Genomic DNA, 15,382 nt, shown 5'->3' on the forward strand with positions numbered 1-15,382 from the left:
CACAATTGGTTCATCGGAAGGAGTGATGGCACAATTGTCTGAGCCTCAATCATGTTTCGACGTAAAGAAATCCAAAACTTGACTTTCTTCTTCAAAATTACTCGGTGAGGCAAGAGATGCCGTCTTAGTCGCGTCTACACGCGAACCCTGCATTCGAAACGCGAACCACTTTAGCAAGCCGCCCAGAGACATGGAGCAGCCTCGGCGAACCATTGTGATATAGCGCAGGCAATTTGTCTCACAACTAAGCATAAAGTCCCTTTTCGGTCGGGCTGATTCTGAGCCGGTACATGCGCCAAGGGTGATTCTGAGGAGACAACCTGCGTTTCGTCGCAGCTCTTGGTATGTTGGTGTCGTGAGGAGACACAACATGTTGGTCGTTAGTGTGCGATAGTAGCTAGTATTGCACCTAGGCCTGGAGTGAGAAGCTAAAGAGAATTGAAATAGAAGCAGAGAAATGCACTAAAAGGATAAACTCGAAGCTATACGGAGCAGTATGGATTGGTGTTGTGGCAGCGAATGATAAAGATGAGCGAGAGATCTTCACGTCGCCTCGCTCAACTAGTAACCACAACTTCTAGCCACATTCACACTTGGCATTCAATGGACTAGACGCTCTACAATCTCTTTTTATGAATACCGCTTCTTCCAGATTCTGCCTGTCGATCCTTGTGCTCTCTCCTCCCTGGAACCGTTGGGCACACCATCCACCAACGTGTCTCACGCGCTGTCCCTGATCAACCGCACCCGGCAACAGTGTCTCAGAGGCATCGAGTTCAATTTAGTATTACCATGGGGACCGAGGGGCATCTCGAGCACAATGTCCTGTTGCCCGGCCATTGCCGTGGGCTGGCATCCATTGTCCCATCTGTCGATATGCTGCTGCTGGGCTACCAACCGGAGTCGGGACAAACTTATTTCAGCTCGGCTTGTGCTAATATGAGCATGGGATGGTGCAATTGATGGACTATCAAGGAGAATCTCTCCACCAATTCTCACGAGCAAAGGGGTACCAATGTGCTGTTTGTCGATTCCATTCCTCTCAGACATATTGTTCTTGGCCAGGATGCTAAAGCTCACTTTCAGATTACTCTGTATGTCGAGCAATACGCCAGCAGTTCATCTCCACGTACCACACCAGGGTACGTTGCGGGTGGGTAATAGTTATATCAACCTCAAGACGCGAACACGGTTTACGGGCAATGGAATGGCTCTGTCGCCGCGTAAAGCACACAAGATCTTACCCAGCCTTTTTCGTCACAACAGCGACCGAGCTCTTGGGGGAGGGTCGAGACTACTTGCTGAAGTTGCAAACTCTGGAATGCAGCGCAACTGTCTGACTCAGTTGGTTGTCGAGCGATATGCCCTCACAATCACGAATGTTCGGGTGGCCGTCCTTTGCTATTCTGCCATTTCAAGAGCCAACAACAAGAGCATTCCTCGGAATTTTTCAGTCTGATGCTGAAATGCGATGAGCAATCCTCTAACCCTTTCTATGCCCCCAATTGATATATTATACCAATGACGGCCGATCTCTAGTCCGTTTGTGAACTGGTGACCACTTACACTCCTTTTTGCCCACGTTTAGCATTTGACTGTGCTTCTAAACACCGTTATTGCGCTGCGACTGCCTCTCAAAGATGGCCGGCCGTCGCGCAAACGGTTCATTATCCTGGGCGGCCAAAGCAGCCGTCCTAGGTTCACTCCTTTCCGCCCCTGTGAGGGCCCACGACGATGATGTTGTTACCGTCGAGGTTGTCGTTACAACCTACCTCGACCTCGGTTCGTGCGTCAATGCCTGCGATCCAAAGCCTGCATTCAAGACAGTCGAAGAGAAGCCGTCATATGTGACGCTTACGCTGCCAACATGCCAATCGGAGCACGCTACCTCAACTAAACATCCCGACTGTCCGGTCTGCCTAGGAACTGTCTTTCATTATGAACCTACCGAAGATCCCTATGTTACAATCACGTCAACTGCATACGACTACGACAAGCCATATGTCTCAACTATTCATCCCAACTGTCACGGCTGCAAGGGGACTGCTATTATATATGAACCCACCAAGTCCAAGAGTCCCCGGAAACCAGATCCAACGACTTATACGTGCGAACGGGCTGGCCCCGACGACCCTAGATTCACGATTCCGGCCAGGCGCCCGGAAGATCCCCACACAGTTGTCATCGGCACACACGGCTTTACCGACCATCTCAAGACGGTTACCGCTCATGGATATGATTACAGATCAAAAGCTGAATCTCGAACGGTTCTCCCTACTGACTACCGCGGAAAGCCTTGGCCTAGCGCGGTGCCCATTGTGATTATCGGCAATGAAGGCAGACTGGAAGATCTGCCTCATGACCGTCTCATCGGGGCTGACACAGACAGAGATGGTAAGCCTCATCGACTGGTTGACCCTGACTGGTCTATTGATGTCGATGCTGGCAACCGTGGAGATGTCACTCTCTTAGCTGGCAGTGCTCCGGTTCCCAACGAAGATGGCAAGCCCGATACCCGGATCCCCCCTCACGAGAGTATTCCTATTGATGGCGATGGGCTACCGGACATTATACTGGATAGTCCAGGCTCTTTCGAGGGCGACGGAAGATCAGGTAGCAGCACCAAGCCAAGCGAGAATACCAAAGGCAGTAAAAGGCCAGGTATTGACAATGACAGTTTTGGAAACCTGACAGGTGCAACCGCCGAAATTGGTGCTCCCCTTGGAACCTTTCTGCCAGGAGCTGCCGTTGACTCAGTTGATGTAAACGCAGATGGCAAGCCTGACATTACTGTCGGCAACGGTCCAATCCACACCATGCCTCGCTTTGACCTCCGGATTGTTGACTTGGGCCCTGGCACCCCGGTAGATACAAATTTCGATGGTCTACCTGATTTGTTTATTGGACCCGATGGTTCCATCGACCTGAACGGGCATCGCGTATTTGTCAAGGCAGATGGCACCGTGGATGTTAATGGGGATTCCATTCCTGACGCCATGGTCGATCTCCAAGGCAATGTGGACATCGACGGTGACCACAAGCCCGACTTCCAGATTCTATACGCTCAAGCAGATGGAGATCCAATCTTGACAACTACCTCGATCGTTGGTTCGCCGCTTGATACTGACGCCGATGGCGTAGCTGATGCTGTCGTGAGCTCTACCGGTGGTGTTCTCCTCAACGATGGCAGATCACTCGTAATTGGGCTTAACGGCCTAGTGGATGTAAATGGGGATGGAAAGCCTGACACGACGATTCTTCCGGGGGGCGGAATCGATCTCGATTTGGATGGTTTACCTGATATCTTCCTTGGCGGCCTTACTATTGGACTCAGCGGTGGCAACGGACTCGTTTCCGTCGACCACCTCGGCAATGTGGATCTTGACGGCGACGGTGACACCGATTTGACTCTCAAACTTAACGTTACTGTCCATCCGGGTAATGGAACGGCACCCATCACCCTTGGTACTGGCAACCCCGGCAACGTGATTTTCGGCGATATCCCCTTTACGATTCCAGGGGCTGGCGTAGATCTTGACGGTGATCTCAAGGCTGATACTTACATTGCTTTCGGTGGCGGAATCGACAAAAACGAGGACGGCCAGCCTGACCTCATTGTGGACCTCGCCGGCAACGTCGATTTAAATCTGGATGGCATCATTGACGGTGTTGTCCGCGCCGACGGAGGCATTGATACCACCGGCGAGGGAATCCCCGATATCACTGTTCTGAGAACTATTCCACTAGTATCTAATGCTGTGGGAAATGGGACCACAGGGCCTGTCACTCCCCCCGTATTTCTGCCTCTCCCTGGGATGGGGGTAGATTTAAATGCGGATGGTCAAGCCGACGTCTACGTGGGTCTCGATGGCGGAATCGACGTGAATAGAGACAATAAACCAGACATTATTGTGTTCCCTGACGGCGGCGTGGATCTGGATCTTGACGGAATACCGGACGGGAAAGTCAGAGTAGATGGAGGAATCGACCTCACGGGAGAAGGTAGACCCGACATTTACCTTTTGCGACACATCATTCGACCTATTACAAGTGGAACTACGGTCACTGGGCCTGTAGGATCTGGTAGCAATGCCACTACAGGATTTTCTATTCTCCCTGGCATGGGCGTTGATCTAGACTTTGACGGCAAGGCTGATACTACCATAGGCCCTGGAGGAGAAGTCGATACTGATGGAGACCTCAAACCAAATATTGTTGTGAATCTTGATGGCAGCGTCGATTTGGATCTGGATGGTATCCCTGAAACTGATGTCAAGGTTGATGATCAAGGCAGACTAGATGTCGACGGAGATGGCAAGCCAGACATCACCATTTTGCAAACCTTTGGAGCCAACCTCCCAGTGACACTCACCGAAAGCCCTGCTGGCTATATATTCCCAGGCTTAGGAGTTGATCTCGACTTTGATGGCTTGCCAGATACCACCGTCAAGTTGGACGGGGGAATCGATAGAACCTTTGATGGAGTGTCTGACCTCTTCCTGAAGGCAAATGGGGGAGTTGACACTAATCTTGATGGGAAGGCTGATACTATGATTAATATTGATGGGAGTATCGATATCGACGGGGATTCAAAACCGGACTTGGTTGTTCTTGGGCTGGTCGACGCTATCCAGAATGCTGTCAGCGGCGCGCTCGGCAACATAGTCAACCTTGGCCGTGGCAATGACACCAATGGCACGGCTATTGGTAATATTCCTGTGCTTACTCTCAACGGACACCTTCTTACTGGGGCTGGCGTTGACCTCAACGGGGATCAAAAGCCTGACACCACTGTTGGCCTTTATGGGACGATCCATAGAGGAGATGGAAATCCCGACATTACCATCTTGCCGGGAGGCGGAGTTGACAGTAATTCAGATGGAATTGCAGATACTTTTGTGCTTCCTACGGGGGACATAGATCTCGATTCAGACGGCAAGATTGATCTGACCATTTTGGTCGATGCCACGTCACCAAGCACTCCCGTCAGTGACGCCTTATCTGAAATCCTTTCCCAGGCCCTGAAGGAAGTTTTTGGATTTACTACAAACAATACCGGACTTGGCCAGTTTCTCATTGGCAACGGCACAGCGAATAATACCGGGTTCCTAGGGGAAATTCTAGGAATCAACGGAGCCGTCAATAGTAGCGTCATTGGCGACGTTGTTACTGCGATTCTGTCACAAACCCTAAGTGAAGCCCTTGGAGTCAATGAAACTGCAAGCAATGTCCCCGTCCCCAGCGACGTATTAGGCGGGGCTCTTTCACAGGCTCTTAGTGAAGTTCTTGGACTGACTACAAACGTCACTGGACTCGGCCAGCTTCTCATCGGCAACGGCACTGCAAACAATACCGGGCTCTTGGGGGAAATCTTGGGGATCAACGGAGCCGTCAATAGTAGCGTCGTTGGTGATGCAGTTACTGCAATTCTCTCGCAGGCTCTGAGAGACGCTCTAGGAGTCAATGGAACCGCAAGCAACGTCCCTGTCCCTACTGATGTTTTAGGCGGAGCTCTGTCACAGGCTCTCAGTGAAGTTCTTGGACTTACCACGAATGTTACTGGGCTTGGGCAACTCCTGCTTGGCGATGGTACTGCGAATAACACCGGCCTTTTGGGAGAAATCCTGGGTATTAATGGAGCTGTCAGTAACGCGGATATTGGCAATGCTGTTACTGCAATTCTCTCACAGACCCTTAACGCTACCCTTCCTACAGACGCCTTAGGCGTAATTCTTTCACAGGCTCTTGGCGAAGCTCTTGGACTCACTACCAACGCCACTGGACTTGGGCAACTACTTCTTGGTGATGGCACGGCGAATAATACTGGTCTGTTGGGAGAAATTCTAGGCATTAACGGCGCTGTCAGTAACACGGATATCGGCAATGCGGTTAGTGCTATTCTTGCACAGGGACTTTCTGAGGCTCTTGGACTTAATGGCGCTGGAAACAACACGGGACTCGGCGCTCTTATTGGCCAGGTTCTGGGTGATAATGGAACCGGCAACTTTACCAACGTCCTCGGTGACTCTATTGGCGCCGTGCTTTCGAGCGCTCTCAGTGAAGTCCTCGGTCTTGCTAGTAACGATACAGGGCTTGGGCAACTACTCTTGGGCAATGGGACCGTGAACAATACAGGACTCCTCGGAGAATTGCTTGGGATCAATGGAGCTGTGAATGATACTGCCATTGGCGACGCTATTAATGCCATTCTTTCACAGGCTCTTAACGAGGCCATCGGACTCAATGGCACGAATACCACAGGCCTAGGAAGTCTTTTGCCTGGAGGTAATGTACCTGGCGGTATCCTTGGCAGTCTCGCCGATGCTCTCCTTGGCAATGGAACTGGCAATGCTACAAACCTTCCTGGTGATATTCTTACTGGGGTTCTCACACAGGCTCTCGGTGAAACCCTTGGACTCGTACCAAATACGACCGGCCTCGGGTCTGTTCTCTTTGGCGATGGAACGGCCAATAGCACCGGCCTCCTATCATCTCTCCTTGGACTCAACGGAACTATCGACGCCAACCTTGGCTCGCTTCTAGGAGGTAACGGAACTGCAGCCAACCCGGGCCTGATTGGTCAACTTCTTGCGGGCGGCATCCTCGGCCAGCTGCTTCCACCGCTCAATGCAACTGGCAATAACACAGCCCTCGGTGACGCGCTCAGTGGCCTTCTCTCGCAAGGTCTCAACGAGACTCTCGGCCTTGCTGCAAACAACACAGGCCTTGGAAGCTTGTTGTTCGGCAATGGAACTGCTAATAATACCGGTTTGCTGGGTACGCTGCTCGGCTTAGGCGGTCTTGGTAACGGAACTCTTGGAAACACAACCACTGGAAACAACACCGGCAGCGCTGGTAACGGGGGCTTCCTGTCACTCGATCTGTCCGGCTTAATCAATCATGCGGTTGACCTAAATGGTGACGGCCAGGGAGACACGGTAATTGATGCAAACGGCGGCATCGATTTGAATTCGGACGCCATTGCTGATATTTTTATCAGTCTTGTCAACGGTATTGATAGTGTTGATCTTTCTGGCGCGGGACTTCCAGTTAGCCTTGTGTTCGGCAACGGAGGCGTTGATCTTTCTAATGATGGTATTCCTGATATTGCCATCGATATTGGCCAAGGATTCACGCCTTCTAGTGGTTTAACAACTGCCATTCTCAGTGGCCTTGGAAATCTTCTTAATGGAAACACAACCGCGGGAAACACTACGGGCAGCTTTCTTGGACTCGATCTCCCCGCCCTGATCGGACGGCCCGTTGACCTGACCGGCGATGGCAAGGGAGATGTGATAGTTACTCCTGGCGGCGGAATCGACTTGAATTCGGACGCCATTCCTGATATTTTCATCACCGTTGCCAACGGAGTTGATAGTATAACTGGGGGCGGACTTCCAATTACTTCAATCTTAGCAGACGGAAGTATTGACCTAAACATGGATTCCCTACCTGACATTTCAATTGACATTGGCTCAGGGTTTACACCCACTGGCGGCTTGACAAGCAGCATCATCAACAGTCTTGGAAATATACTTAGCAATCCTGGCGGCTTGCTCGGCAATGGCACCACAGGAAATACCACCAGTAATTTCCTTTCACTAGACCTTCCTTCTCTCATCGGACGTGCCGTTGATTTAAACGGGGATCTCAAAGGAGATACAATCATCGATAACACTGGAGGAATCGATTTGAATTCGGACGCCGTTGCTGATGTGTTCATCAAGCTTGTGGACGGCGTTGATAGCATTGATTTGACTGCCGCCGGGCTTCCGATTACGTTTGTCTTGGCCAATGGGGGCGTCGATCTCTCGGGAGATGGTATTCCTGACATTTCCATCGACATTGGCAACGGATTCGTCTCTACAGGAGGTCTAACAACTGGCATTCTCGACAACCTTGCAAACCTCCTCAGCAGTCTTCTCGGCGGCCTTCTGGGAGGGAATGGGACTACAGGTAACGGAACCACAGGAAACACGAGTGGCCTGCTTTCACTCGACCTTCTGTCTCTCATAGGCATTCCGGTTGATCTCAACGGTGATGGTAAAGGAGAAACAATTATTGATGCCCAGGGTGGTATCGATCTAAACAACGACAATATCTCAGACATCTTTATTACATTCGCAAACGGTCGAGATGGAATCGATCTCACCGGCGATAGCCTTCCAGACACTTTTATTTCCGCATTGGGCGGAATCGATCTGAACTCTGATGGTATTCCGGATATAAGTATTGATATTGGTTCAGGATTCACGCTTACGGGTGGCCTGACGGATGGTATCCTCAATGGCATTCTGGGCGGTCTGCTCGGCGGCCTACTGGGAGGCAACGGGACTACAGGCAACGGAACGGGTCTGCTGGGTGGCGGACTCCTTGGTAATGGAACCTCTCCTGGAAACGGAACGGGCGTTGACCCTGGCCTGCTCGGGGGTCTTCTAGGAGGCAACGGAACTGCAACTAATGAGACTACTGGTGGCCTTTTGGGAGGACTTCTCGGCAATGGAACTGCAACTAATGAGACTACTGGTGGCCTTTTGGGAGGACTTCTCGGTAATGGAACGGGCGTTGACCCTGGCTTGCTTGGGGGCTTGCTAGGAGGCAACGGAACTGCAACTAATGAGACTACTGGTGGCCTTTTGGGAGGCCTTCTCGGCAATGGAACGTCTGGTGGCAATGGGACGGGCATTGATCCCGGGTTAATCGGAGGTCTCCTCGGAAATGAACCCTCTCTTGGCAACGGGACGGGCATTGACCCCGGGTTGCTCGGGGGTCTTCTGGGAGGAAACGGAACTGCAAGTAATGATACTTCTCTGTTGGGAGGCCTTCTCGGCAATGAAACGTCTGGTGGCAATGGGACGGGCATTGATCCCGGGTTAATCGGAGGTCTCCTCGGAAATGGGACTTCTCTTGGCAACGGAACCGTAACCGATGGGACTTCTCTATTGGGAGGCCTTCTAGGCAATGGAACTGTAACTAATGGGACGTCTGGTGATCTGTTAGGGGGTCTTCTCGGTAATGGAACCTCTCTTGGTAACGGAACTGATCTAGGCATTGGAGGTCTGTTAAATAGCACTGACCTGGGTGCTATTGGAGGTCTTAACGGCACGCTCCTTAACTCAACTCTCGGGGGCCCGGATCTTTCTGGAATACTCAATGGGACGACGGGGCTCATAAATAGCACCATCGGAGAGCTCGGTAACACTACTGGTATAGGGGGTCTCTTGAACAGTACGCTTGGGGGCCTCACCAACTCAACGATTGGAGATCTTCTGGGGGGAATAACCAATGGAACAGATCTAGGGGGTCTAGGGGGTCTATTAAACGGAACCGATCTAGGTACTGGGCTCCTTAACTCAACTCTGGGGGGTGATCTTTCTGGAGTACTCAATGGCACAACGGGGCTCTCAAATTCTACACTTGGGGGCCTCATTAATAATGGAACCATCGGAGATCTTCTTGGTAACAACGGCACCAACCTTGGCACTGGGCTCTTGAACTCAACTCTGGGGGGCGATCTTTCTGGAGTACTCAATGGCACAACGGGTCTCACCGACCTTGGAAACTTGATTAATGAAACCACGGGGCTCTTAAACTCAACTCTCGGTGGCATAGATCTCTCTGGAGTACTCAATGGGACCTCTACCCTGGGTGACACAGGGGGCCTTCTCAACGGAACCGATCTTGGCACTGGAGGGCTCCAAAATGGCACAGACCTCGGTGGTGCTGTGAGTGGCTTGCTCAATAGTACAGATCTCGGAGGGATAGGAGGACTTATTAATAGCACGGAAGGTCTCCTGAATTCTACCATAGGAAATTTGAACGGAACGGATATTCTGGGCGGTTTGCTCGGGGGATCCCCCGACAATTCCACAGGTTCCCTTGGAGGAGTTATTGGAGACCTAGCAAACAGCACGGGATTACTCGGCGGAGCAAACGGAACGGATCTTTTGGGTGGCTTGTTGGGAACTTCAACGCCCGAAACAAACAACACTGGCCTACTTGGAAATGACACCCTAGGAGGAGCCATTGGAAACCTGACAAATAGCACCGGCAACCTCTTGAATACAACAACAGGATTATTAGAAGGGTTGGGAACTCCGGACAACTCCACAGCGACTGGTGGTTTGTTGAATACGGGAGGTGCCTTGAACATAACAACTGGAGGCGATATTTTGGGAGGCTTGATTGGGACTCCTGAGAACACAACGACAGGTGGATTAGGAGCAGAAGTAGAAGGTCTATTGAATAGTACTCTTGGTACTGTAATAGGGGGACTATTGAATAACACCGACCTTGGAGGAGTAATTGCGAATCTAACAAACACGACGGACGCCACTGGTTTATTAGGGGGGCTTCTTGGAGGAACTCCTGACAACTCCACAGGCACTGGGTTGTTGAACACGGGGGGCGTTTTGAACACAACAACTGGTGGCAATCCCCTGGGAGGATTATTAGGATCTGGGACTCCTGAAAACACAACGGCGGGTGTAGGGGGTCTCAATCTAACCGCAACTATTGGAGGCACTATCGATAATACCACAGGATCAGGAGGTGGAAATGGCACAACAGGAAATGGCACAACAGGAAATGGCCTGACTGGCGGCACTGGGACTGGCGGCCTCCTCAGTGGCCTCCTCGGCGGCGGAAACGGCTCCGTAACGAATGGCAGCACTAACAGCACTGGCGGCACTAATTCGACCCCAACGACTGTTGGCATCGATATTCTTGGTGCTATTATAAACTCGACAATTTCTATTTTGAACACGACAGGCAATACTCTTGGCAGCATTGTGAATTCGACTGGTAGCCTTCTCAATTCTACTACTGGCGCCGTGGGGAATCTCGTAAATACGACGGGCGACGCTTTGTTAGGAAGTCTGCTCTCTGGTGGAACAGGATCAACGGGTACCGGAGCGACAAACACCACGACGACAAACTCAACAGGGGGACTCCTGGGTGGCTTATTGGGTAGTGGCTCTACAACAAATACTGGCTTGACCAATGCCACAACTACTGGTACCAACTCCACGGCGCTTTTAGGTAGCCTCTTGGGTGGAGGCACTGGAGGAACCAATACCACATCAACCGGAACTGGCTCGACAGGCACGGGATCAGGGCTTTTAGGCGGACTGCTAGGGACCGGGTCGACTGGTACTGGATCAACTGGCACAGGACCGACAGGCACAGGATCAGGGCTTTTAGGCGGATTGCTGGGGACAGGGTCGACGTTGTTTAGAAAATGAAGGCTCATCTAGTGTAGTTCTGTTCGGGGAGGACTTGGATTATTGGGCATTAGCAAGGATGCCAGAAGAGATGAGGTTAAAGATATAAAAGGGACCATCATACGAAGAGGGCAGTATTTTCAGTTTTCACTCCAGGAATAGTAATTGAGGCGTACGTCTTACATGTACTCAGCATCATGTCCTGTGTAGGACTTGCAGTTAGTTTTGGGTAGTTTTTTCTTCTATATACGTCTTTTCTTCTGCACTCCGCCTCTATTGTGAAGCCTTACAGACTATCTATGTATGCATGATTACGAGCAGTCACAGTGAAGAACTTTATAGACAGTTGTCGTAATAGCAGTTGCTCAAGAAAACGAATATATGTTGCCAAGATAAGTGTCGTGATAGTACTAGATGATGAAAGTGTTATAAATTCCAGATGTCCTCCTTTTTGCACCCTGTCCTGTTCCGTCACTTGAGCTTTACGTGATAGCTAGGATGCTAAATACCAGACCTCGCAGCCGCTTCTTTGGCGTGGTGCTCTCCTCCATCAGCCACCTATGAAATTAAATCCAATGCAGCCCCAGGCGCTCAAAGAGTTGTCACCTTTCTACTGGCTGCCAGCTGGCCGTCACTTTCGCTTCACTTTCTCTACATCGGCCACGTGATTGCTGTGTGCACAAGATCAATTCCGTTCCCTTGCCTCTCTTTCGTTTCTTTTTCCCTCTTTCTTCTCTTCAGAATCTCACCGCTACAAGCCTGGTACCGTCACTCTCCGAGAGATTCTTGGTAAGCACAGACATGAAGTCATCACCACCTACCGATCTTCGCTAATATGTTCTGCAGTCAAAGAATCTCACCGCTATAAGCCCGATACCGTCACTCTCCGTGAGATTCGACGATACCAGAAGTCGACTGAGCTCCTGATCCGAAAGCTATCCTTCCAGCGTCTGGTAAGAACACGAAGCCACCACCGCCCTCTCTTCTATATCAATCCGTTGCTGACATGTTCCATAGATTCGCGATATTGCCCAAGACTTCAAAAGCGACCTCCGCTTCCAGCCTTCTGCCATCGATGCCCTCCAGGAGTCTGTCAAGTCTTACCTCGTCTCCCTCTTCGAGAACACCAACCATATCCGGTAAGCATATCTACTCAGTCTCCTAGTCTTCTGCCATCTTAGTCCTTTATTCTTCTGCTTTCCTATTTTTCTACTTTCCTAATCCCCTACTCTCTTCTATTCTCTTACTCTCTTAATTACGTATATTTATATCTTTAGCTAATATATTTTATATATAGAAAATATATTAATACTCTCTGTAGAAGCGTTAAATACCCTGTCGGAGGAGTATAAGTTTTATAATTCCCTTAAAATATAAATTATTATTAATATTCCTATAGAAAAACTTTTTATAATATATAACGCTATTATGGCGTTAACGGAGAGAGTGGCCGTGCTCGGGCGTGAGAATGCCGACCTTCGGCGTCGTCTTGCTCTGGTAGAGAACCAGCAACAGCAACAGCAACAGCAACAGCAACAGCAACAGCAACAGCAACAGCAACAGCAACAGCAAGCAGCAGCACTTCCGGCTGCTCCCGCTCCCGCTCCCGCCGCCACCAACACCGAGGTGGCCCTCGTCCCGGCCCCGGCCCCGGCCGCCGCCGCCGTCACCGCCCAAAAGCGGTGTTACGGTTGTGACCAACCATGTCACATAAAGAGGCATTGTCCTCAGAACTGGGCCGGCCCGGCCCCCCCTTTTCCGGCCAATTTTGGCCCAAACATGTACTTTGCCCGGGGTGGGCAAAAAATTAGTTATCATTACTATGGTAATGAGGAGGGCTCCCAGCCCCATTGACACTGCCCTCTGAAAGTTCGAGACTCCCAAGTACTACGTCACCGTCATTAGTATGTCTCATTCATCACCTTCATACCGCAAACGTGAGCAAGTGCTAATATGCAACATGCAATTCACAGACGCTCCCGACCACCGTGATTTCATTAAGAACATGATCACTGGTACTTCCCAAGCCGATTGCGCTATTCTCATTACTTTTTTTTGTTTTTTTGTTGGGGTTTTCTGTTTGTTTGTTTGTTTGTTTGTTTGTTTGCTTTTTTCCTTTGCTTTTTTTTGTTTCTTCTTCTTTTTTTTTCTTTTTTTTTTCTATATACTAATAATTATCTGATTTCTTTGGGCATTTATATCTTCTTTCTTATCGTGACTTGTAAACTTGTAGAGAGAGTAACTCGAGGAATTCGACATTTCCGCAGGTGACATTACCATCCACAGCTACGATCAAATCAATGGAGGCCTAAAGCCAGGTTCCTGCAAAAGTTCTAACATCATTGACATTATATGCCGCATACGGAGAAGCAGATCCCCAAGTCCACCGATATATCACCGCCGTAATAGACCAGCGCGGTCTCAGCTGCCGCTAGCTTGGGCAGCTCTTTTCAAGGATCGTTTCGGATGCATTGTTCAACGCTGATATTTCCTCGTATCATCTTACATACATTGATCAAGATCTTTACTGACGCGTATGCCAACTCTATGTCTTACCTTATGGAGTAGTCCAAGTTGACATCAAGCACGCCGTCTTTGGGCCAGTTGTTTTCCGCTGGCATACCAGGCTAAGGTCATTTTCTGCGCTCGTGACGCGAACGTCAAGCCCGCCGATCGGGCTCTGACAGGAAGTTGGCCATGACCTGATCCGGGGTTTGTCGGCCTGTGCAAAAACAGATGCTGGTAACATGTGCGTCGAGAGCAAGGCTAATGCCTTTTTTCGCGAGATTATTAGAGAGTCTTAGAAGCATAAGTCCCTTTGTAGACTCTAATGACTCCGCCAATTTTTATCAACATCCCTCAGAGCGCCCGCCCATGATCCTTCCCCTTCCCCTTATAAATGTTAAAAATTTTAACATTCGCCCCTTGAAAATTGGGGACCGGCGTGGGTTGGTCGGCCCGGTTGGCCCGCTCGGGGCATTGTCGTTTGACGTGCCCTGGCTCATGGCAAACATAACACCGCTTTTCGGCGGTGGTGCCGGTGGCGGCGGGAGGGGAAGCAGCCGGAAGTGCTGCTGCTTGCTGTTGCTGTTGCTGTTGCTGCTGGTACTGGTACTGGTACTGGTGCTGGTGCCTCTCCAGCTCGGCAACCCGACGCCGGAGTCCGGCGACTTCCTCCGTCAACGCCTTGATGGCGTTGTACATGGCAGCATCTTTTTCTATAGGACTGTTAGTGATGACCTAAGTATTAAGGGATTGTAGGAATTATGAGGCTTACGCTCTGGGGAGAGAGCATTTAACTCCTCCAGGGAGAACGTTGGTACGGTGTCTATATTTAATATATTAGCTGGGGAAACGAATAAACGTGATCAAGAAAACAAGAGAGCAAGAGAGCAAGAAGGTGATGGAGACAAAGCATAAAGACTGAATGAATATGCTTACCAGACATTGTTGGTGTTCTCGAAGAGAGAGATGGGATAAGACTCAACGGACCTCTGGATGGTACTGAGGGCGAAGGTCGCTTTTAAAGCCTCGCGAGATTTCACACATCTGTGGAGCATGTGAGCAACGATTTGAAGAGAGGAGGGGGCGGTGATGGCTTCAAGCGCTTACAGAAGAATCTATTGGAGAGTCACAGAACCGGGCGTGTGATGGTGAGATCCTCGACAGAAGAAAGAATCAAAGGGAGAGAGGCAAGGGAAGGAAATTAATCTTGTGCGTAGAGTAATCACGTGGCCGGTGTAGAGAAAAAGTCAAGCGAAAGTGACGGCCAGCTGTCAGCTTGCAGAGAGAAGATGGCTCGGTGAGTGCCTAGAAGGACCTTGGAATACACTTGACAACTGCCTGACCCCTATGTACTTTGAGGCAATCGGAATCAGAGCGCGGAATCGAGACCCCTCGACAATTTTGATCACTTCTGTTGTTGGTTCTCCAGCTCAATCACTTAGCGCCGGCGTCTAATTCGAATAGATAGCTCCTTTCGCTTTGAGTTAATTACGACAAAGTGTATTATTCACCGCAAAATTCGTCGCTGCTATCGTCTGGCATCATCTCATCGTAGCTCGACGCATACTCTCTTACTCGCTGCTGTATGTCACGGGCACCACCACCACTACCACTACTGCGCAACGCTTCTTTTATCGTGTTCCAGCATGCATCGA

At 50.3% G+C, this 15,382-nt stretch overlaps 2 protein-coding genes across 2 annotated transcripts; one reads left to right on the plus strand and one right to left on the minus strand.

Annotated features, from left to right (window-relative positions):
- Positions 1-1,640: 1,640 nt before the first annotated feature.
- Triagg1_3218 (uncharacterized protein) lies at positions 1,641-13,076 on the plus strand (the record flags this gene model as incomplete). Its single annotated transcript, XM_062897486.1, has 5 exons — positions 1,641-11,151; positions 11,907-12,011; positions 12,069-12,175; positions 12,240-12,361; positions 12,668-13,076. 5 exons carry the CDS (start codon positions 1,641-1,643, stop codon positions 13,074-13,076), a joined length of 10,254 nt encoding a protein of 3,417 aa, XP_062757742.1.
- Positions 13,077-14,081: 1,005 nt separating this feature from the next.
- On the minus strand, positions 14,082-14,670 carry Triagg1_3219 (transcriptional regulator family: Zinc finger, CCHC-type; the record flags this gene model as incomplete). Its single annotated transcript, XM_062897488.1, has 3 exons — positions 14,082-14,440; positions 14,500-14,550; positions 14,664-14,670. 3 exons carry the CDS (start codon positions 14,668-14,670, stop codon positions 14,082-14,084), a joined length of 417 nt encoding a protein of 138 aa, XP_062757743.1.
- Between the last annotated feature and the right edge of the window lie 712 nt (positions 14,671-15,382).

Source organism: Trichoderma aggressivum, assembly GCF_033847375.1.
Source record: "Trichoderma aggressivum f. europaeum strain CBS 100526 chromosome Unknown scaffold_009, whole genome shotgun sequence".
NCBI lineage: Eukaryota > Fungi > Ascomycota > Sordariomycetes > Hypocreales > Hypocreaceae > Trichoderma > Trichoderma aggressivum.